General features: G+C 34.1%; 3 protein-coding genes across 4 annotated transcripts; 1 reads left to right on the forward strand and 2 right to left on the reverse strand.

The window, feature by feature from the left end:
- LOC143451316 (uncharacterized) lies at window positions 1-12,386 on the reverse strand. 2 transcript variants are annotated; one of them, XM_076951773.1, is made up of 25 exons: window positions 12,247-12,386; window positions 10,086-10,271; window positions 9,834-9,965; window positions 9,402-9,578; window positions 8,873-9,007; window positions 8,374-8,550; window positions 8,123-8,254; window positions 7,692-7,868; window positions 7,179-7,313; window positions 6,680-6,856; window positions 6,429-6,560; window positions 5,995-6,171; window positions 5,470-5,604; window positions 4,971-5,147; window positions 4,719-4,850; window positions 4,285-4,461; window positions 3,773-3,907; window positions 3,274-3,450; window positions 3,022-3,153; window positions 2,588-2,764; window positions 2,076-2,210; window positions 1,577-1,753; window positions 1,325-1,456; window positions 919-1,113; window positions 1-503 (listed from the first exon to the last, which is right to left on the reverse strand). In XM_076951773.1, exons 1-25 carry the CDS (start codon window positions 12,293-12,295, stop codon window positions 382-384), a joined length of 3,789 nt encoding a protein of 1,262 aa, XP_076807888.1. In that variant the 5' UTR covers window positions 12,296-12,386; the 3' UTR covers window positions 1-381. The 2 variants fall into 2 exon arrangements, with proteins under 2 accessions (XP_076807888.1, XP_076807889.1); XM_076951774.1 differs by lacking the exons at window positions 1-503; window positions 919-1,113; window positions 1,325-1,456; window positions 1,577-1,753; window positions 2,076-2,210 and adding an exon at window positions 2,217-2,477.
- Window positions 12,387-13,389: 1,003 nt separating this feature from the next.
- LOC143451318 (uncharacterized) lies at window positions 13,390-15,843 on the forward strand. The gene is made up of 2 exons (XM_076951775.1): window positions 13,390-14,039; window positions 14,120-15,843. Exons 1-2 carry the CDS (start codon window positions 13,739-13,741, stop codon window positions 15,490-15,492), a joined length of 1,674 nt encoding a protein of 557 aa, XP_076807890.1. The 5' UTR covers window positions 13,390-13,738; the 3' UTR covers window positions 15,493-15,843.
- A 1,660-nt stretch (window positions 15,844-17,503) lies between these two features.
- On the reverse strand, window positions 17,504-23,003 carry LOC143451319 (DENN domain-containing protein 11-like). Its single transcript, XM_076951776.1, has 9 exons — window positions 22,692-23,003; window positions 22,463-22,562; window positions 22,020-22,178; window positions 21,759-21,906; window positions 20,850-20,988; window positions 19,126-19,251; window positions 18,597-18,747; window positions 18,340-18,408; window positions 17,504-18,255 (listed from the first exon to the last, which is right to left on the reverse strand). The coding sequence occupies exons 1-9, from the start codon at window positions 22,918-22,920 to the stop codon at window positions 18,057-18,059; spliced, it is 1,320 nt and encodes a 439-aa protein (XP_076807891.1). The 5' UTR covers window positions 22,921-23,003; the 3' UTR covers window positions 17,504-18,056.
- Between the last annotated feature and the right edge of the window lie 1,258 nt (window positions 23,004-24,261).

Here is a 24,261-nt window from a genome sequence, read left to right on the forward strand (position 1 = left end):
TCACATTTATACTTTATTTTATATCTCCAAATACGAAAAAATGAGGTTTCATGCGTAATAACTGGCGATGGTATATAGATAATTATATAGATAAGTAGATGAATAATGTACACAATCATTCGTAAATTACAATACAACAAACTATTTTTTTACTTTTAACTTTTTTATTATTTTATTAATTCCTGTGATTATATTATATGCTTAAACAGCGCTTCGAATTTTCATCTTCAAAAAATTCTGAAAGTAATTGTGAACGTTTACACACAACAAAGCAAAAACACGTGCTTTCATACAACATATGGCTGAAAATGATCAAATATACTTCGAAAAAAATTAACTGCATTGTTTTTGTTTTTGTCCACCGTGTCGTCAGGAAAGCTTTTAGCCTAGTATAAACGACCGGAGCCATGAACCGTAAGAGCGACTTGTTATGCCGTTCTTTATGCTGCCAGTATACGACTTCTGGCCTTGCTTCACGTAGACCACAACTTTTCCGCCGGAATCTAGGGTAAGTATAATAAATTTAAAAGCAGGATTACTATGCTGCACAAAAATATTTGATAAGGAGGAGCTCCAATTTTCCAAAGTAAAAAGGCAACCTAATTACATGACATTTGCGAGCACGACGACATTATGAAGAAACTATAAAAAACTCTTTCCTACATTTGAAACATTTTTTGCATAACAATTGTGGTGCTATGCTTAAGCTCAACGCTGAAATTATCTAAATTCCGAAACACCGATTCTCACAAAGATTTTGGCAAATATTTTAATTACGAAAGAATACTTACAATGCCCAAACACTCAGAATGATCCATAAATTTAAAATTAGCCACTAGTTCCTATTCTAATTTGTTATTGCTTGAGTGGTGTTTATCTGGTGAAGGTGTACCGCTAGGTCCGCGATATATTACTCACTAGTTATTGCACCAAGGTGAATTGCAGCGCGGCAAATCGCAGAATCATCGGTATAAACCCCAGTTCCCCAAACAGCAGCGCTTGACGAAAGACATCCGGAAGGACAGAAAACTTCAAAACTTACTGTTTCTGAAGCAAATCTGCTATCCCGTGCGTTCGAACTACACGTGACTGCATTTGCCTGGGCTGATGTCGCTGCATAAGAGTGTGCGTAGACATCAAACACTTTCAACGTTTAAATAATAAACTTAATAGAAAACAATGTTCGGAAAAAAGGATGATTTTTAAAATCAGCTAACAGTAACATAACATCGCTATAATAACAAAGCAGTGGTTTCAGATGTTGCGTTTATTTTAATTATAACTACATTGTTTTATCCATTTTTTCACAACTTATTTTCTTTACCTGGAATTGTTTGCTTAAAACTGAAAGATGATTCCCAAGACCCATAGGATGAACTTGTAACTGAGTTTCTCTCCACACCTGCATAAGATGATTGACCTGGTTGCTTGTAGACTGTAATTTCACCACCTGAATCTATATATTAAATAAAGAAAGTTATCAGATTATGATATTTTGTCTTGTTTCTAACACAAATGTGGATCGATTTCTTTAGAAAAGAATTATTTCGCAATTCAATTACGACATTATGCTCACCGTTCAATCTTCCATCATGTATAGCAGCTCTACATATGGATGAATCGTGAGTATAAACAATACTTCCCCACAAAGATCCACTGGACTCGACACAACCAGGTGGACAGGTCACTTCAAAACTGGTTAGCGAAGTGAACCTCGCATCACGGGCAGTTGTTGTGCAGATAATTGAAAAACCTGTGCAACATAATTCCGTTCATACCGTGAATTTGTGTAAAACGATTAAAACAAACACCAAAAAAGTTGAAAATTCTTTTTTCACCTTAAAAAGAGGTTGATTATTGTAACAATTTTGTTGTTGTTTATGAAGACTACTTTGGTCAAAAACTTAAATTGCATGCTGTTAAGAGCGCAACTGTTAACTTGGAAAATGTGGATAATTAAATATTAATGAAACGTTTTCAGCTGCTTAAAACAAATATTACATTTTGGTTGATATAAGATTTGTAGTTTCCAAGTTTTGACACAGGAACTACTTGGTATATACCATTAGATTTACCATTAGGGATTTCTGATGTAAACGTGAAAGATGAATCCCAAGCTCCATATGATGAACTTGTTATTGAGTTTCTCTCAATACCGGTATAAGATGATTGACCTGGTTGTCTGAAGACTGTGAGATCTCCACCATTATCTGGATTAAAAGATAGCCGTTAACTAAAAATGCATGAGAATTTAGAAAAGCTTCATTTACCATTAATTTAATATTAAAATTACTGTCCAAAGACTAAATGATTATACGTTGAAGATGCAATAACATTTGTAAATGCGAAATTAAATTTTTCAATGGACAGCTTTGCATCATGAACGGCAAGCTTTCATTTCGATTATCAGATACAAATAGTAACAAATTTTCCAAAAATTAATCTTTCGAGGTATTCATTGAAGTCCCCCACCCCCCCTAAAAAAAAATCAAAGAAAAAAATTAGTTTTTTTGTAATTACAGTTATATCAGAAAGTTTATAAGTTTTATTTCATAATGCTTGAACAATAAAAGTTAAAATAGTTTACCAGTCAGCCTTCCATCGTGAATGGCAGCTCTACATATGGATGAATCGTGAGTATAAACAGCACTTCCCCAAATATTTCCATTGGATTCAACACAGCCAGATGGACAAGTCACTTCAAAACTATTTTGAGAAGTAAATCTCGCATCACGGGCAGTTGTTGTGCAGGTAATGGAACGATCTTCGAAAGTAAAAACATTCCTTTAACAGTTGTTTCATTTAGAAAGTAAAAGCGACTTATTGTTGTATCACAGAAGGCTAATTGCAAAATGATACTTATTTTATTAGTTGATATTTTTAGAAAGACATGTTTAATTAACATCAGTAAACATTTGTCGTTCAATAATTATTTTTACAACCAATCGGTTTCAGAAGTTGTTTTATTTTGTTTAAAACTACGTTGTTTTATACTTTTCTTCACAAACTCATTTTCTTTACCTGGAATTGTTTGCCTAAAACTGAAAGATGAACCCCAAGACCCATAGGATGAACTTGTAACTGAGTTTCTCTCCACACCTGTATAAGATGATTGACCTGGTTGCTTGTACACTGTAATTTCACCACCTGAATCTATATATTAAATAAAGAAAGTTATGAGATTATGATATTTTATCTTGTTTCTAACACAAATGTGGATCGATTTCTTTGGAAAAAAATAATTTCGCAATTCAATTACGGCATTATGCTCACCGTTCAATCTTCCATCATGTATAGCAGCTCTACATATGGATGAATCGTGAGTATAAACAACATTTCCCCACAAAGATCCACTGGACTCGACACAAACAGATGGACAGGTCACTTCAAAACTGGTTAGCGAAGTGAACCTCGCATCACGGGCAGTTGTTGTGCAGATAATTGAAAAACCTGTGCAACATAATTCCGTTCATACCGTGAATTTGTGTAAAACGATTAAAACAAACACCAAAAAAGTTGAAAATTCTTTTTTCACCTTAAAAAGAGGTTGATTATTGTAACAATTTTGTTGTTGTTTATGAAGACTACTTTGGTCAAAAACTTAAATTGCATGCTGTTAAGAGCGCAACTGTTAACTTGGAAAATGTGGATAATTAAATATTAATGAAACGTTTTCAGCTGCTTAAAACAAATATTACATTTTGGTTGATATAAGATTTGTAGTTTCCAAGTTTTGACACAGGAACTACTTGGTATATACCATTAGATTTACCATTAGGGATTTCTGATGTAAACGTGAAAGATGAATCCCAAGCTCCATATGATGAACTTGTTATTGAGTTTCTCTCAATACCGGTATAAGATGATTGACCTGGTTGTCTGAAGACTGTGAGATCTCCACCATTATCTGGATTAAAAGATAGCCGTTAACTAAAAATGCATGAGAATTTAGAAAAGCTTCATTTACCATTAATTTAATATTAAAATTACTGTCCAAAGACTAAATGATTATACGTTGAAGATGCAATAACATTTGTAAATGCGAAATTAAATTTTTCAATGGACAGCTTTGCATCATGAACGGCAAGCTTTCATTTCGATTATCAGATACAAATAGTAACAAATTTTCCAAAAATTAATCTTTCGAGGTATTCATTGAAGTCCCCCACCCCCCCTCAAAAAAAATCAAAGAAAAAAATTAGTTTTTTTGTAATTACAGTTATATCAGAAAGTTTATAAGTTTTATTTCATAATGCTTGAACAATAAAAGTTAAAATAGTTTACCAGTCAGCCTTCCATCGTGAATGGCAGCTCTACATATGGATGAATCGTGAGTATAAACAGCACTTCCCCAAATATTTCCATTGGATTCAACACAGCCAGATGGACAAGTCACTTCAAAACTATTTTGAGAAGTAAATCTCGCATCACGGGCAGTTGTTGTGCAGGTAATGGAACGATCTTCGAAAGTAAAAACATTCCTTTAACAGTTGTTTCATTTAGAAAGTAAAAGCGACTTATTGTTGTATCACAGAAGGCTAATTGCAAAATGATACTTATTTTATTAGTTGATATTTTTAGAAAGACATGTTTAATTAACATCAGTAAACATTTGTCGTTCAATAATTATTTTTACAACCAATCGGTTTCAGAAGTTGTTTTATTTTGTTTAAAACTACGTTGTTTTATACTTTTCTTCACAAACTCATTTTCTTTACCTGGAATTGTTTGCCTAAAACTGAAAGATGAACCCCAAGACCCATAGGATGAACTTGTAACTGAGTTTCTCTCCACACCTGTATAAGATGATTGACCTGGTTGCTTGTACACTGTAATTTCACCACCTGAATCTATATATTAAATAAAGAAAGTTATGAGATTATGATATTTTATCTTGTTTCTAACACAAATGTGGATCGATTTCTTTGGAAAAAAATAATTTCGCAATTCAATTACGGCATTATGCTCACCGTTCAATCTTCCATCATGTATAGCAGCTCTACATATGGATGAATCGTGAGTATAAACAACATTTCCCCACAAAGATCCACTGGACTCGACACAAACAGATGGACAGGTCACTTCAAAACTGGTTAGCGAAGTGAACCTCGCATCACGGGCAGTTGTTGTGCAGATAATTGAAAAACCTGTGCAACATAATTCCGTTCATACCGTGAATTTGTGTAAAACGATTAAAACAAACACCAAAAAAGTTGAAAATTCTTTTTTCACCTTAAAAAGAGGTTGATTATTGTAACAATTTTGTTATTGTTTATGAAGACTACTTTGTTCAAAAACTTAAATTGCATGCTGTTAAGAGCGCAACTGTTAACTTGGCAAATGTGGATAATTAAATATTATTGAAACGTTTTCAGCTGCTTAAAACAAATATTACATTTTGGTTGATATAAGATTTGTAGTTTCCAAGTTTTGACACAGGAACTACTTGGTATATACCATTAGATTTACCATTAGGGATTTCTGATGTAAACGTGAAAGATGAATCCCAAGCTACATATGATGAACTTGTTATTGAGTTTCTCTCAATACCGGTATAAGATGATTGACCTGATTGTCTGAAGACTGTGAGAACTCCACCATTATCTGGATTAAAAGATAGCCGTTAACTAAAAATGCATGAGAATTTAGGAAAGCTTCATTTACCATTAAGTTTATATTAAAATTACTGTCCAAAGACTAAATGATTATACGTTGAAGATGCAATAACGTTAGCAAATGCGAAATTAAATTTTTCAATGGACAGCTTTGCATCATGAACTGCAAGCTTTCATTTCGATTATAGGATAGAAATAATAACAACTCTTTTAAAATTAATCTTTCGAGGTATTCATCAAATTTCCCCACCCTCTATTCCTAGCCCCCCAAAAAAAAACATTGAAAGAAAAATATTAGTTTTTGGTAATTACAGTTATATCTGAAAGTTAATGAATTTTATTTCATAATGCTGGGGTAATAAAAGTTAAAACAGTTTACCAGTCAGCCTTCCATCGTGAATGGCAGCTCTACATATGGATGAATCGTGAGTATAAACAGCACTTCCCCAAATATTTCCATTGGATTCAACACAGCCAGATGAACAGGTCACTTCAAAACTATTTTGAGAAGTAAATCTCGCATCACGGGCAGTTGTTGTGCAGGTAATGGAACGATCTTCGAAAGTAAAAACATTCGTTTAACAGTTGTTTCATTTAGAAAGTAAAAGCGACTTATTGTTGTATCACAGAAGGCTACTTGCAAAATGATACTTATTTTATTAGTTGATATTTTTTGAAAGACATGTTTAATTAACATCAGTAAACATTTGTCGTATAATAATTATTTTTACAACCAATTGGTTTCAGAAGTTGTTTTATTTTGTTTAAAACTACGTTGTTTTATACTTTTCTTCACAAACTCATTTTCTTTACCTGGAATTGTTTGCCTAAAACTGAAAGATGAACCCCAAGACCCATAGGATGAACTTGTAACTGAGTTTCTCTCCACACCTGTATAAGATGATTGACCTGGTTGCTTGTAGACTGTAACTTCACCACCTGTATCTATATATTAAATAAAGAAAGTTATCAGATTATGATATTTTGTATTGTTTCTAACACAAATGTGGATCGATTTCTTTAGAAAAGAATAATTTGCAATTCAATTATGACGTTATGCTCACCGTTCAATCTTCCATCATGTATAGCAGCTCTACATATGGACGAATCGTGAGTATAAACAATACTTCCCCAAACATTTCCATTAGAATCAACACAATCAGATGGACAGGTCACTTTAAAACTAGTTTCGGAAGTAAACCTCGCATCACGGGCAGTTGTTGTGCAGATAATTGAAAATCCTGTGCAACATAATTCTGTTTATACCGTAAATTTGTGTAAAACGATTAAAACAAACACCAAAAAAGTTGAAAATTCTTTTTTCACCTTAAAAAGAGGTTGATTATTGTAACAATTTTGTTGTTGTTTATGAAGACTACTTTGATCAAAAACTTAAATTGCATGCTGTTAAGAGCGCAACTGCTAACTTGGCAAATGTGGATAATTAAATATTATTGAAACGTTTTAAGCTGCTTAAAACAAATATTACATTTTGGTTGATATTAGATTTGTAGTTTCCAAGTTTTGACACAGGAACTACTTCGTATATACCATTAGATTTACCATTAGGGATTTCTGATGTAAACGTGAAAGATGAATCCCAAGCTCCATATGATGAACTTGTTATTGAGTTTCTCTCAATACCGGTATAAGATGATTGACCTGGTTGTCTGAAGACTGTGAGATCTCCACCATTATCTGGATTAAAAGATAGCCGTTAACAAAAAATGCATGAGAATTTAGGAAAGCTTCATTTACCATTAAGTTAATATTAAAATTACTGTCCAAAGACTAAACGATTATACGTTGAAGATGCAATAACATTTGTAAAAGCGAAATTAAATTTTTCAATGGACAGCTTTGCATCATGAACGGCAAGCTTTCATTTCGATTATCAGATACAAATAGTAACAAACTTTCCAAAATTAATCTTTCGAGGTATTCATTGAAGTCCCCCACCACCCCCCCCAAAATAAAAACATTAAAATAATTTAGTTTTTTGTAATTACAGTTATATCTGAAAGTTTATAAGTTTTATTTCATAATGCTGGGGTAATAAAAGTTAAAACAGTTTACCAGTCAGCCTTCCATCGTGAATGGCAGCTCTACATATGGATGAATCGTGAGTATAAACAGCACTTCCCCAAATATTTCCATTGGATTCAACACAGCCAGATGGACAGGTCACTTCAAAACTATTTTGAGAAGTAAATCTCGCATCACGGGCAGTTGTTGTGCAGGTAAGGGAACGATCTTCAAAAGTAAAAACATTCGTTTAACAGTTGTTTCATTTAGAAAGTAAAAGCAACTTATTGTAGTATCACAGAAGGCTAATTGCAAAATGATACTTATTTTATTCTTTGATATTTTTTGAAAGACAAGTTTTTTTAACATCAGTAAACATTTGTCGTATAATAATTATTTTTACAACCCATTGATTTCAGATGTTGCTTTTTTTATGTATAACCATGTTGTTTGAACCATTTTTTCAAAAATCTATTTTTTACCTGGAATTGTTTGCCTAAAACTGAAAGATGATCCCCAAGACCCATAGGATGAACTTGTAACTGAGTTTCTCTCCACACCTGTATAAGATGATTGACCTGGTTGTTTGTAGACTGTAATTTCACCACCTGAGTCTATATATTAAGTAAAGAAAGTCATAAGATTATGATATTTTGTCTTGTTTCTAACACAAATGGGGATCGATTTCTTTAGAAAAGAATAATTTGCAATTCAATTATGACGTTATGCTCACCGTTCAATCTTCCATCATGTATAGCAGCTCTGCATATGGATGAATCGTGAGTATAAACAACATTTCCCCAAACATTTCCATTAGAATCAACACAATCAAATGGACAGGTCACTTTAAAACTAGTTTCGGAAGTAAACCTCGCATCACGGGCAGTTGTTGTGCAGATAATTGAAAATCCTGTGCAACATAATTCTGTTTATACCGTGAATTTGTGTAAAACGATTAAAACATACACCAAAAAAGTTGAAAATTCTTTTTTCACCTTAAAAAGAGGTTGATTATTGAAACAATTTTGTTGTTGTTTATGAAGACTACTTTGATCAAAAACTTAAATTGCATGCTGTTAAGAGCGCAACTGCTAACTTGGCAAATGTGGATAATTAAATATTATTGAAACGTTTTCAGCTGCTTAAAACAAATATTACATTTTGGTTGATATAAGATTTGTAGTTTCCAAGTTTTGACACAGGAACTACTTCGTATATACCATTAGATTTACCATTAGGGATTTCTGATGTAAAAGTGAAAGATGAATCCCAAGCTCCATACGATGAACTTGTTATTGAGTTTCTCTCAATACCGGTATAAGATGATTGACCTGGTTGTCTGAAGACTGTGAGATCTCCACCATTATCTGGATTAAAAGATAGCCGTTAACAAAAAATGCATGAGAATTTAGGAAAGCTTCATTTACCATTAAGTTAATATTAAAATTACTGTCCAAAGACTAAATGATTAATTATACGTTGAAGATGCAATAACATTTGTAAATGCGAAATTAAATTTTTCAATGGACAGCTTTGCATCATGAACTGCAAGCTTTCATTTCGATTATAGGATAGAAATAATAACAACTCTTTTAAAATTAATCTTTCGAGGTATTCATCAAATTCCCCCACCCCCTAGTCCTAGCCCCCCAAAAAAAAACATTGAAAGAAAAATATTAGTTTTTGGTAATTACAGTTATATCTGAAAGTTAATGAGTTTCATTTCATAATGCTTGAGTAATAAAGGTTAAAACAGTTTACCAGTCAGCCGTCCATCGTGAATGGCAGCTCTACATATGGATGAATCGTGAGTATAAACAGCACTTCCCCAAATATTTCCATCGGATTCAACACAGCCAGATGGACAGGTCACTTCAAAACTATTTTGAGAAGTAAATCTCGCATCACGGGCAGTTGTTGTGCAGGTAAGGGAACGATCTTCGCAAATAAAAACATTCGTTTAACAGTTGTTTCATTTAGAAAGTAAAAGCGACTTATTGTTGTATCACAGAAGGCTAATTGCAAAATGACACTTGTGTTATTAGTTGATATTTTTGGAAAGGCATGTTTAATTAACATCAGTAAACATTTGTCGTGTAATAATTATTTTTACAACCCATTGATTTCAGGAGTTGTTTTATTTTACTTATAACTACATTGTTTTTTCCATTTTTTCACAAACTTATTTTTTACCTGGAATTGTTTGCCTAAAACTGAAAGATGATCCCCAAGACCCATAGGATGAACTTGTAACTGAGTTTCTCTCCACACCAGTATTAGATGATTGACCTGGTTGCTTGTAGACTGTAATTTCACCACCTGAATCTATATATTAAATAAAGAAAGTTTTGAGATTATGATATTTTGTATTGTTTCTAACACAAATGTGGATCGATTTCTTTAAAAAAGAATTATTTCGCAATTCAATTACGACATTATGCTCACCGTTCAATCTTCCATCATGTATGGCAGCTCTACATATGGATGAATCGTGAGTATAAACAATACTTCCCCACAAAGATCCACTGGAATCGACACATCCAGATGGACAGGTCACTTTAAAACTAATTAGCGAAGTAAATCTCGCATCACGGGCAGTTGTTGTGCAGGTAATTACAGGGTGTGAATCACCTGCAAAATTCCTTGAAAACTTTACCACAAATTATCGATGTGAAAAACATTATTCAAACGGTTTTTTAAATAAGCATTACATGTCGATTTGCAAATTTGTTAGGTATGTATGTAGTTAATGTTTGAAAAACAAATTTGTGGGGAACTTTTTATTTCCCATATTAAAGTATCATCAATCGAGGTTTTCATGCATTTCAAAAAAATATCAGCACCAAACTTTACGTGCTTAACTCGTAAAAAATCACCTTCCATATGGAGACCTCTATAGATTGAATGAAATAAATTGCGTTATAACAGTACTAAAAGAATTTTACACGAAATAGAGCGTTCCAGTAATAGTTGGTAAAAGTTTTGGGGAGCCCTTAACTCTTTAAAAGATAAAACTATTATAGATAATTTATTCGCAAAGTGATGTTTCTACATCCACTCCAACTCAAAGTGGTGTTTAGAAAGCTGTAATAAAAACAGGAGTAAATTATAAAAAAGTTTTTAAGGAAAACTTAAAAATCTTAAGACGTTTCCATCATCTTTGCGCTTGCATCAATTAGTTTTCTTAACTTTAGTCTGAGCAAGGTTTTTTTCTTTTCATACCTGCGATGTCACAGTTCTTTATTTTTCTTCATTATGGTATAATTGTTCCTATTGTTAAGCAAATTTGTAAATCCTTAAGGGTCGTATGTCCAGTTTTCGCTAGTAGCATGAACTTTGGTTGTGAGACGACTGTATATAATCGAGCTAGTGGCATGAATTTTTATTCAGCTATCTCAGTTATATAATAGGCGGAGTGATGTTAACCTCAGAAATGTCATTATGATGTAAAATTGGCATCAATGTGTATTGAGCTCATAACTTGTTGCTTACCAACAAACGTAAAAATGTAGACTACTTTTTAGCACGGCCCCTAGTGAGATATGTGCAAAGGAAGTAGTGATACTAGTACTAGGTAGTTCATGCTAGCCCTGTTCGGACTACTGACCGTTAGCATGACTTTTAGTTTGTGCTATACTATAAAGAGAACTGTGCATATAGCACCAGTTTTTAGATAAACAAAGGAAAACGAATACAGACTTTTCATATTACAATTTAATGTCACTAAGGAAAGGTTTGAAATGGTAGTCTAACTTAGAAGTTTGAGTTAGGCAAAAATACGCATTTATCAGTTCTCACTTTTATTATTCAGAAAAAGAGTACAAAGCTCTTACATGCGTTCTGATATGACACGAATATTACAATACTGTGTTACATCATGATCAGATACGTTATGTTTATGATTAGAACGCCGTGTTTAGAAAATTTTGTTTTGCTGTTCTAGCTAGAGTAACTTAGTCATAGCATACGTTTGTAATAATGGAAGGAAGGTTTTCGAAAGCTTTGAAATGGTTTTTACTTTGTGGTGATGATAAAAAATATAAAAGTACTACAATAAAACGTTTTAAATGATTATAAATCTTTTTCAGTCGGTTTCATTCCTATCGAAAGGTATAACGCAAGCAAAGCACTTCACGTTTTTTTACTTGATCCAACGAACTAATTGTCGTATGATACAAGGATGTTGTTCAGGAGTTTATTATGCCTATTTTATTTTTATTTATTTTTTATTATATTAGTTCATTTTATTATACTGTTTATTATAAAAACGCTACAGCCTTGCCTTCATACGTAGACAACGGTGTCAGCCGGCAGTAAGTAAAGACGTTCTCACCATACTTAAAGTCCTATATAGCTAAAAAAACAAAACGACGGAGTATATGCAAAGACCTTTACCTCAAATATACTGTATGTAGGGGTAATTAGGCCAGGGATGCAGTGCTAAAAAAAACGAAATGTGGGAACGCACATTTTTTCAAATAGTGGCCAAATGTGGGAACTCCTAAAAATAGCCATTTTCAACAGTACTTCCCAAAAGAATAAAGTGTGGCAACGCCGTTCCTACTCCACTACATCCGTGATATAGACGAACAAGCGTGATACTCACAGACTGAAATTCTCAGCAACAGGAGAGCCAGTGATCCATACAAAAGCATATCTTCACAGAGGTTTTTCACTTGCAAATCTAACCTAATAAACCGACGAAACTGTGAATCAGTGAATAAACATATCGTTAAACTAGAAATAGCGATGTAAATCGGTCCATAAATCTACAGAGTGGAAGTGAGTCGATACCTATACTTTCACAACCTCTGATCATAGTATGTGAAAATATTAAATTCTGAATATTGGGTGCTTAATAAAGCATTGCTTTGTAGTACCCAAACTTATGTAAAACCTTTGTTTTAATTCATTTCAATATTTAAACGTAATCGGTCCTTCTTTGTTTAATCGTTTTTATAGGTTGCGTTATTTTAGGTCATAAGCGGAAGACTATTATGACCGGAAAAAACAATACACTTTACCAAACTGCGGTAAACCTAGTAAGCAGATTTTCTGCGATGACTTTGTTTACCAAAACATGATCGTGCAAGCAATCAATCAGGAAGTTATCGCGCCAAGTGTTTGCTAAAATCAAGTTTATGGAAAGATTCAAACGCGCTTACAAAACAAAGAACGACCGGAGTTGTTGAACAGAATACAAGCTTTCGATTGCCAGTTTACAAGTGCCCTTTGTGTTTACCACGTTTGTGTTTACCACATAAAATAAATTTTTGTTTGTGTAATATACTAACATTTAAGAAAACGTTAGCTAAACCCTTCTTACAAATGCTGTGATACACACTATGCATGCTTAGGCGGAAGGCATTTTTCACTGACCGCTTACGTTCGCGATCTATTGATGCAAAACCATATGTATAGGTTACGCTATCAATTGCGTTGACTTGTGTAGGTAGTTTTCGAAAAAGTTATTGGTTTTAGTAATTATTATCATCAAAACTATGCTGCAAATTTGGGGTTTACGGAAATACATTCGAAGATTGTGACGCCATACAGACAAACCACAGTGTGTCAATGACGCTTGCTTGAGGAACGAAATGTTTTGTATCGAATTAGAAATTATGCACACAGGTAACAAACAGCAAGTAGCGTTCAACTGGGGCATGGGTTCATCAGGACACTCAGTGGCGGTTCGTGCGTTTTATAAAGGGAAAGACTGCAGCTTAGTTAGGCACTTTCAAACCTTATATTACACTGTGCTGCGTTAATTTTTAGGTTACTAAAGTATTGACGGTTCTTAGTGTACTTTTTGATGCTGAATCCAAAACTGTTATCCGTTTTCTTCAATCAGGTCTAGTTTTTTTGCAAATTGCATTTGAAATTTTTGACAACTTCAGCTTTCAGCGTTTGCGATTGAGATTTGTGGTGTCATAAAAATGATTTAGCTTTTGAATTAAGTTTTGATGAAACTTGAGTGACATCACAATGAGAAGAACATAACGAATGCACCTGGTGCTTGAAAAGTTAAACTTCTGAACTTGTTTTTACAGGCTAGTTTAGTGTGCAGTTTAGATGATTTGTTTTTACAGTACTGTACAATGAGAAAGTGCAAAAACGATCCAGACAGGTTCTGTTACATATGTGGCAAGGTCACCCTGCGCAGTCGCCAAGCAAAAATTACGCAGTTTGTTAAGAAAGCATATTATGCGTATTTTGGAGTAAAACTAGGCGATCAGGACAAGGCATTTGCTCCGCACATATGTTGTAAAGCCTGCGTTGAAAACTTGAGATTATGGAGCCTAAAGAAAATAAAGAGCCTTCCTTTTGGTATTCCTATGGTATGGAGAGAAGGAAAAGACCATGTCACTGATTGTTATTTTTGCATGACCAACTTACAAGGTATGCTGATACTTGCACTGTATGGAGGCATTTTCATTAATTGCTTGATTTAAGAGTAAAAGTGTTCTTTTTCATTTTAGGAATAAACCGGAAGAACAAACAACATGTGAAGTACCCTGATGTTTCTTCAGCCATGAAACCAGTACCACATGGCCCTGGTATTCCTGTTCCAGAACCACCTGGAGAAATAAGTGAAATGGAGTGTTCTTCATCTGCAGAGAGCAAAGCAAGTGAACAAGACACATGGGATGCAGAGCAAAGTACAAGCCAACCGAAGCCTCTTACACAGCCTGAGCTGAATGACCTAACACGAGATTTAAATCTCACCAAAGAATCCGCTCAGCTCCTAGGATCACGACTACGTGAGAACAACTTGCTAGCTCCATGCACCACATATTTCTGGTATCGGTATAGAGATAAAGAGTTTAGAAAATATTTCAATTATGACGAAGACCATTCCCTAGTATACTGTCAAGATGTTTCAGGATTAATATTAGCTTTGGGCATAGTCTACAGTTCGGCAGAATGGCGATTGTTTTTGGACTCATCTGTAAAGAGTTTGAAGGTAGTATTACTACACAATGGCAATAAGATTGGTTCTGTTCCTGTTGGACATTCAGTGAAGCTCACTGAATGCTATGAAGACATGAAATTCCTTTTGAAATCTCTTCAGTATAGCCAACACAAATGGAAAATATGTGGAGACTTAAAAATGATTTCAATACTTCTTGGGTTACAGGCCGGTTACACTAAACATCCATGTTTTTTGTGTCTGTGGGACTCGAGGGCTGATGATCGCCACTACACACAAATTAGCTGGCCACCCAGAACAAGTTTTACACCTGGTTTTAAAAATGTCAAATTTGCTTACTTAGTTGATCCACAAAATATTTATTTGCCACCTCTCCACATTAAACTTGGTCTCATGAAAAACTATACCAAAGCACTTGATAAGGATGGCCCAACCTTCAAGTTCTTACAAATGAAATTTCCCCGTATCTCTGAAGCGAAGCTACGAGCAGGAGTCTTTGATGGGCCACAGATCCGTGAGCTGATGAAAGACGAAGGTTTTACTGCACACATGAGTGCAGTAGAAAAAAGAGCATGGACAGGATTTCGAGCAGTAATTTCAAACTTCCTTGGAAAGCATAGAAGCCCTGATTATGAAGCACAGGTTAAAGAGCTGCTTGAAAGTTTTCAATCCCTTGGAGCCCGGATGTCTGTAAAAATGCACTTTCTGAGTTCGCATTTAGATTACTTTCCTGACAACTGTGGTGACTACAGCGAAGAACAGGGAGAGAGATTCCACCAAGACCTTCGCCATATGGAAGAAAGGTACCAAGGATACTGGGATGTAAACATGCTTGCAGATTACTGTTGGTGCTTAAAAAGAGATCTTCCCAATACCACACATAGAAGAAAATCTTTGAAGCGACACTTTTTGTCAGCATAAATCATTTGTATTTATATTGTTATTGCATTTAACGTCGTAATATCATCATGTGCCGCACAACGCTTTCTGTGTTAAGCTATTTCGAACACTTCATTTTTATTTCACACATTGATGTTGGCAAGTATTTCACATTTAAAACACATTTGTGATGTGAAGTGTTTACGTGTCTATAGTGTAACATATTAACTTCTACTTTTAAGTTGAGCGCCGTTGAACAAAATTATGCGTTAGGAAGCTTTCTTGGTTAGTTGTAAGTGCCTTTATTTCAACTGTGTCATTATATTTTTTTAGTATTTAAAATGGCTGTCATTGCAAAAACCTTACATTCAAATAAAAATACCATCTTGCGAAAATTGACAACATGCATGACCAATTACGCTACCCCAGAAATTAGTTTCTTTGTGCACAATAATGACCAAAGCTAGCATAATTAAATATGTGATAGAAAAAAAACTTGACCTGATTGAAAAAAACTGGTTGCATTTTTGAGTTCAGCGCAAAAAATCAATTCAGAAACAGTTAAAACATCTTTGACCTATGAAAAAAAATTTTCAAACGAAGCACAGTGTTATTTGTCCATTTTCTAATAAACGGATTTAACCTACTGCCTAGGATTTAGGCTACTGCTAGTTCTTCAACAAAATTTCATGAGCTGCCTCTATTTCACATGAAAAAATGGTGCGTTCGAAGCTATTTGTCACAGTTTCTTGTTAACCTAACTTAAATTTTATAACATAGTAACCTAAATCGACCTTTTAATCTAAATCTAACTCCAATAAAACATTGCATAGCTAAATTTAACTTGTTGCATACCAAATCTCCTAGCCTAATCGCTTATCTTGAACAACAGGCTGCGTGACCCTAGGCCTACATACGGTGAAATAGTCACTTCGATTTGATATTATGCTTGAGCAATGAAAGTGCAACGTACGGTAGACTTTAAATTCATAAGCATCTCAAGGAACTCATGCTCTCACATACAAAATGTACGTATAGGCCGATCGCCTACAGCTAACTCCTTTTCAAAAACATAGATGTGGGGGTGTGGCTAACCTAGCGAAAGCCTTGGTATGGACTACTGTTTGTTGGCAGTTGAATGTGTTTATTTTGCTTATGCTAACCACAAAATCCGTGGAAGACGTGCTAGTGCGGGGTTGTTCAAATGGCGGATCGCGATCCGGATCTTTTCAACTTTTTGCGTGGATCTTCAAATGTAGCCTTAAAAAAAAACTTTTTACAGTATTTTCATGTGGATACTAATTGTCAGTGTTGAAATTAATTTTTTGAATTTATAATAGCATAATTTTGCTCCTTCTCAGCATTGAAGCGCATCGTTTTCGTTTACTCATTTACGCTTCACTAACTCGACTAACTATTCTCTTGTCTTCTCTTTGCGCGGTCAGCTGGTTTTCTGCACAGCGGGGGGCCGCGGCGAAACAAGAAAAACTTCTAGAAATGTATCACTTGCAGAAATACTTAATTTACACTAAATGTTCTTTCTTTAGTTTTACAATTATGATATATACAGGAAGCCAGATGTTTTTGCTACTAACATGTAAAAATCTGATCAGTTTACGACGTATTGTTTTCAAGTAATTAACGATTGAAAATGTGTGTGCAGGGTCGGCCACAACCTAGTTAAAATAGTAAAGTCGCGAGCCCGGTTAGGACAGGGTTAACACGTGGCTGTCAATACGCAGACATTGCTTGTTGGTCGATACGCAGATATTTGTTCAATTAGAAACACAAAGGCAAGAAAGCATTGAATATTGAACAGAAAAAAAGTATGAGGCTGCCATTCTGTAGCACACTTCACTTTTGACTTTTACAAAGTTATTATTATGTTGTAGGGTACATTTTCATGAATAAAGCATATTAAAAATTAAAGCATGTCCAATATATTTACTATTCGTATTTAGTGGATCATCATGTTGTCAGGTTTGGTTGTGGTGGATCATGGCAGAAATCATTTGAAAACCCCTGTTAGTGTTTCCCTTATTGCTGCAAACAATTCAGTGCAAATTTTAATTCAGATGATTTAAGCCATAGCACGATATTAAAAGTAAAACAAATTTCTTTCATGGAAGTTCACAAGCGCAAAAATGAAGAAATCGGCTCCATTACAAACTGAAGAAAGGAATTAACTTGGCAAAATTCTAAAGGGTATTGATGATCAAAAATGTCAGTAATCTTTATAAAACAACTCGATCAAGTTAAGTGCTGGAAATGACACTGCCTCATAATGTGTATTTCTAACACGCTCAGCTAGAATACATGATTTACTAAAAGATAGTAGTAGGTACAGTACAGGTTTTGTTAACTAACGCCGCATCAATTGCACAATGTTTAAATCAACAGGAATAAATTCATTGAACGTATATAAAACAACACATACTGTTACAACTCTGCCGTAATCATCACATGAATACATACATAACATATAGCACAGTATTTCGGGGCATGATTACACTTGTCGATTCTCAAACCTTCATCCGTGTCAATAAAAAGACAACAAAAAACGTCTAAAATATAAACGAGTTTTGAACTGAGCACCAAAACATATTTTATACTGGACAACAAGGATTATCAGCAACCAACATCACGTCTATAGCGTAGAGTTCGAGTAAGTCCATGATAAAGTGTCGATCCCCAACGGGATCTAGACCCATAGCTCGGATATGTTCCTCGGTCAACGTACGATCCGGTGACGTTGACGTTTCGATCAAGGTACGAAATAACTGATTGTTTTGACGGGTAAAAAAACTGTAATAGATATGAAAAATGTGAGTGATGGTACGATAGTTGGTACCAATGGTTTAAGAGATAACAAGCTATTGGAATACGTACGACTGATAAAATTGTTCTTCGGAGGGAAGCTCTGAGTTTCCAAGTCCCTTTTGGTGGAGTAAATCTTTTCTAAATTCACATTAAAACATGTTGAAGTTGTTATGTCAGAAACCACGCAGTGAACATTGCAAAGGAATGAAACAGCAACAATGATGTAGTCAAAAATTGTTATCAGTACATTAACTACAAAATGTGTGTGTTCCTATAGGAGTGTGAGGTTTCATTTAAAATTAAGAAACTATTTCCATACTACATACCTATGGTTTTGCAAGTTTCGATAATTTTCACGATCTACTTTTGTTACACGAAGCAGGTTATGATATCTGTTATCAACAACCTGAACAAGTTGGTTATCAACATACACATCATAAAGACCTTTTTTCTCTTGAAATATTTTCTCTGTGGTGCCTTTGCAACAATCAAAAAATTTTAAAATATAATTTGTTTGAAAATCAGTCAAATATTGTAATATCATTCAACACTACTAATAATATATACTAAATAGACAAACTCTAAGGTGTTCATGTGCCATCCCGACATTATTGTTTATAGATATATTTCCATGAAAAAATATGTGACAAATGCACTCCATTAGACCCAAATACTCAGTGAGTAAAGTAAAGCAGTACATTTATGTAATATATACATGATACGATTGTGTACAAAGTGTGCTACAAACATGTTTAAATTTACTTACATGCAGAAATTTAAAAAGTATGTCAAGAAGTAAACACTTCTAGTAGATTCGATTTCGACTAAAACAGGCTTATAATTTAAACTACTCACAGGCTACGTAAGTCATCTCAGATTCCAGCTGGTCAATGTCAGCGATATTTACATAGAAATAAGGCACAGCACATTTATTATTGAACCCAGCCAACGTTACTCTTCCCAGGCAGCAAGCACAGTATACTGCAAAGTGTAAATAAAAATGCCATTAAAGAAATCCAGTAACTGACACACATCACTAAATAGCCACAGACATATATCGGTGCTCTACCATAAACAGTGTTTCTCAAGTTGGGTGTTATCACTATCACCCTTCACTCCTATAGATGTTGCCATTTTGGTAAATACCAAATTGATTTTTCAGTCAAAAAAGGCAGCGGGCAGCATTGAAATATAACAAGAAAAAACAGAAAGCCTCTAAAATGCTGAACAAACAAATAGATGCTGACATAAGGAGCAAAGATGCTAGTAATTGTTGTTGCAGTTCTATTACTATGTAGTAGTTTTATTAAAGCAGCGTTTTCCATCTTTGAAATCATAATACCAAAACGTTTGTGGGAATCTTTTAAGTATGCATGTGCACCATATCCTGTACATGCAGTACAGGCTATTGTGTAGTTTGATATAAATACCGTATTTACTTGATTGTAAGCCGCGGCTTACAAAGTTTTTTTTTCATCATGTTTGCGGCTTAAATTCAAGGGCGGCTTACAATCAAAGGCGGCTTACATTTTTTCTTTTTGCCTTTTTCCTTGTCGACTTTGCCATAGATGTTTTGCGGTACTGCGTTGTCTGATACCGACAATTGTGAAGTTGTGACGTGCATTTTAAATTGTCACATGCATTTATGACATGCATTCGAAAGAAAAAAAGGAGTTGTCAGTTTTATTTATGGTACGGTACTTAATTAACATACCAGTAAATTTGGAGAGTACTGCAGTGTTTTTAAGAAATTGTTTAAGAATGGGTAAAAGACGAGCGTATTCTGCGAAGTTAAAATTGAGGCTGTAAATTTTGCAGAAAAGCACTCAAATCGAGAAACAGGGCGCAACAAGTTTTTTTTTCATTAAGTTTGCGGCTTAAATTCAAGGGCGGCTTACATTAAATTTTTAACACTATCGCATGCGGCTTACAATCAAGGGCGGCTTACAATCAAGTAAATACGGTAAGCATAAATACAACTTCTACAACGATTAACTTTTTATGTTTGAAAATCAATGTTGCTATTACAGTTTCAAGATAAACTTCAAATGCAAAGACAAACGGGGCTCACCAAATATCACCCATGTACTTAGGATGGAACTGAATAGTTTTCAGCATGCAGCAAGAATACAAACATATCCATCAAATATCATTAATTGTGACAAATGGAATGGAAACAAAAGTCCCTGTTTTAACACTATATTTGGACTAATTTCGCCACTAACAGTGAGTGCCTTGGCAGAGGAAAATGTCATAACTCAGTGAGACCTTGTGCCAGAGTAAACTTACGAACATTACACAATCGCTCTCGATTAAGGTGCATAGTTTTCCTTAACCCCAAAAGTCTTCCAGTAGAAACAATCTCTTTGTGTATTTTTGAATGATTTTTAATTGTGCAATTGTGCCAATGGCTTAATTATGTTTTAGGTATATTCATGCAAAGACTAAGTAGGCTAGTAAATCTAAGTTAAAATGAGCAACAATACAAACTGGAAAACACTGTTGAAGATAATCATGAAACCAAAAACAAATAGTGTTTACAGACAAAAGATAAATAGCAGCATAAATTATTAACCAACCTCTGTAGCAAACAACTCCAATCGGAGGTGGTGAAAAAAACAAAATTCTTTTTTGTAAGAGCATGAGTTTCCACAAAACAAAAATGTTTTCACCGAAAAATTGAATAAACTGAGAAAAGCAACCGGCTGGATGTGTAATCTGTTAAAAAACAATAATAAAGCAAACATAAATTAAATACGCAGAACCCAAAAACTATATATTTTTATGCATTTTACTTTTTTATAATTTGCGAAAGCTGCTATGATGTCACTTGGGCTGTAACCGAGCAGATAAGCCAGTAACCCAGCATAAAAGATAAGTAGATAAACAGATTAAACAAGAATTAAACAAAGCAGATGCTTTGAGCAATATTTCTGGTCAACTAACTTTATTGCTAAGGCTTTAATAGAATTTTTTTATACTGAAACATGTTCACAATTACAATCTATGAACCAAGTTCAAAACTAAAAAAGTAATTATGTATTATCTTAGGTGAAGGGGATCATAGATCCTTCCCACCAAGTTGCACTTATATCAAGCAAGGGCTATCAAAATTTAGCCGACTTATAGCTGCTAGCAGCTAAAAGCTCTTAGCGACTGAAACTTTTGTTAATTATATGCCAAAACTATACATGTAGGAGAGTTTGGAGAAAAAATTTTGGTAATGCATTGGCTCATGGTAACATGCTCCCATCCGGCTAACGACTAAATTCGAAGCCCTAATATCAAAGAAAAATCTGAACTTTATACACAAATGACAGTAACCATTTATATTAAAGTGTATTAAATATAAAAATCCAACATTTTCTGTGTTTGCTTGAAAAGGTGACCGTTTTTCTTTTGCCATAACCAGCTGACAAATTGCATCTGCAGTTCCAACAATTACGCAGGATTTCCCGAACCTGGAAGCGTATTGATATATAAGTTACCTTCATTTGTGGGAAACGAACATGATGTTGGTTTCGTCGAATGATAAAATCGCTTGAAGGTTGATTACAAAGGGGAGGTAAGACACCACATCTATCCTTATAGAATTCTAACAGTTGTTCATATCTGCCTGGAGTTTGCAACTGGTGCCTATAAAAGTTAATGAATTAGGTAATTATTTCACATCATACAGCTTGACCTTGGCTATATCACTTACTTACTGAAGTACTAATAATATGGCTTTTAAAACATGTAAAACCAACCTGACTTGCAGCTCCAGAAACTGCATATGTTTGAATAATGACGTATAAGAAGGCGAAATAATTCCAACAGATTTCATCCTTGCTCCTCTTTCTTCTATTGAATCAACTCGGATTTTTTCGAAGCAACTCAAACCGAACATATCATTAATTCGGAAATATCTATCGTAGGAAGAAAATTCTTGAGTCATTTAGAAAATAGGACACATGTGCAATATCAAGTTATATAAATTGTAAGTAAAATTTGGTCTAATCTTCAAATTATTTTACTAGGTGACTATCATCATCATTAGAAATTGAAATGAAAATATGTTAATTATATACTTCAACAAAAACTTTAAATTTCAATAATTTCTATCTACTTTATCATATAATGGTATTATTAATATATAAATAACAATATAATTCATAGCATACTTTATTTCAATTTAAATTAAATTTCTTACATGAAGTCTGAGTCAACTTTGTGTGCACCACTTGGCATTGCTTGAAACTCAACAGATTTCAACTCAGCATCATTTGGAACAGACCATTCCACGATATTACCTGCATGAAATTAAAACAGTAGCCTTGACAACAATTTAAAGCTAACCTAGTGAAGATATTTGATAGTTTACCAAAATCGAAGTAACAACTGACTATTACTAATAATAATTAATAAGTTTATTTTCTTACCATGGTGAGTATCAAAAGCTACTACAAAGACAGTCATAACAACGTCAGGTTCACTTTCGAGTTGGTATTCTTCAAAAATATTACTAAATTCAATCTGCTTTGCAGAATTGTCAAGTATAGAATGCTTAGAATGATGGTTTCTGTTTGCGATGGATAAAAAACTGGCAGAAGTGGCTGCATCGTTATCTCTATCATCAAGTAAAAGTGGTTGGGATTCATCATGATCCATTTCTCAACTTAATCACTTGTTTCAGTGTCTCATTTTTTTCAGAAAATGTATTTTTTTTAATATTGTCGAACACAGTATTCATGACTTCTATAACAAAAAGAAAGATTAGCCTAGCATAACTTAAAATACTTTGTTTTTATGTGTTGACTGGACTGTAAACTTTGCAGTGTAGCGGTGCTCATAAGATATACTCCATGACCGATAGCGAGCGATCAGGACCAAAGTCAAAACGCTAACTAGTAGTAATAGTAATTAGTTAATTACTGATTGGATCAAGTCAAGTAAAGCCAAGTTAAAATATAATGCAAGTCAAAACAAGTCATGTCATTGGCTATACCTTTAACTGATCAATCGCAATGAAATCAAATGTCTGTAATTCATTTGGTCAATAAATTAACAACCAAGATTTAATGACTTGGTCAACTTACTTTCCGAGACTCGAGTCAAGTCAAGTCATTTCAAGCATTGACTTGGGTCAAGTCAAGTAATTTAAAAACGTGACTTGAGTCATTACAACACTGGTACTGTCTAACCTGAATTTAACATCTTAATTATGAGATATGAAATTTAGATTTAGCTTTCACAATTTATTGGAAAATATCGTTCCATCATTACTGATAAAATAAAGTTTGAACCTCTGTATAGGCTATAACTGTGAATTGTTCAACTATTGTCCAAGTCACAAATTGGCAGAGATATATAAATGGTAGGGTAGTGAAGGATTAGCGTTACAAATAAAAATAGGCTTGCATTGTCAATATGACTTAAGAAGTAACGCTGTGTGAGTGGGAGGCTACTGGTTGTTTTTTCCAGGTTTTCACGTTATAGCTGTAGGCCTATAGACAGTTAACCGTAACTGAAAACGGGAAAATATCAAAAAGTGGCTCGCTAGCGCTCCAAGTAAACCGGGCTAATGAAAAAAAATACCGAAACTATCACTCAGTTCACATTTACTTGATTACAGGATACAATATGCGGCTCAATATAATTTGCTTGAAGGTCCACATTTGGACCGCGGCCCACAGTTTGCCGACCATTGCTAGACTGTCAGATTCACCGATTGTATAATGGCACCACTGTCATTCTGGCAGAATCCTAGCAGAATCATACTATCCAAACGAACAACAGTGTTTCCGACTCTAAAATTTTCAAAAACAGAATGAAACAGCATTTTATAATAAAGCAGACAAAGTTTAACGCTTCCAATCATCCAATTAAAAAAAACAAAAATCTTAGACACATATTTCAAAAATAAAAATGATGGTAACACAAAACAACAAGAAGGAAAAAAACAACAAAGTATACACACAAAACGAGTTTCAAGAGATATGAATGTTGTAC

Source organism: Clavelina lepadiformis, chromosome 4 (genome assembly GCF_947623445.1).
Source record: "Clavelina lepadiformis chromosome 4, kaClaLepa1.1, whole genome shotgun sequence".
In the NCBI taxonomy this organism is placed as follows: Eukaryota; Metazoa; Chordata; class Ascidiacea; order Aplousobranchia; family Clavelinidae; genus Clavelina; species Clavelina lepadiformis.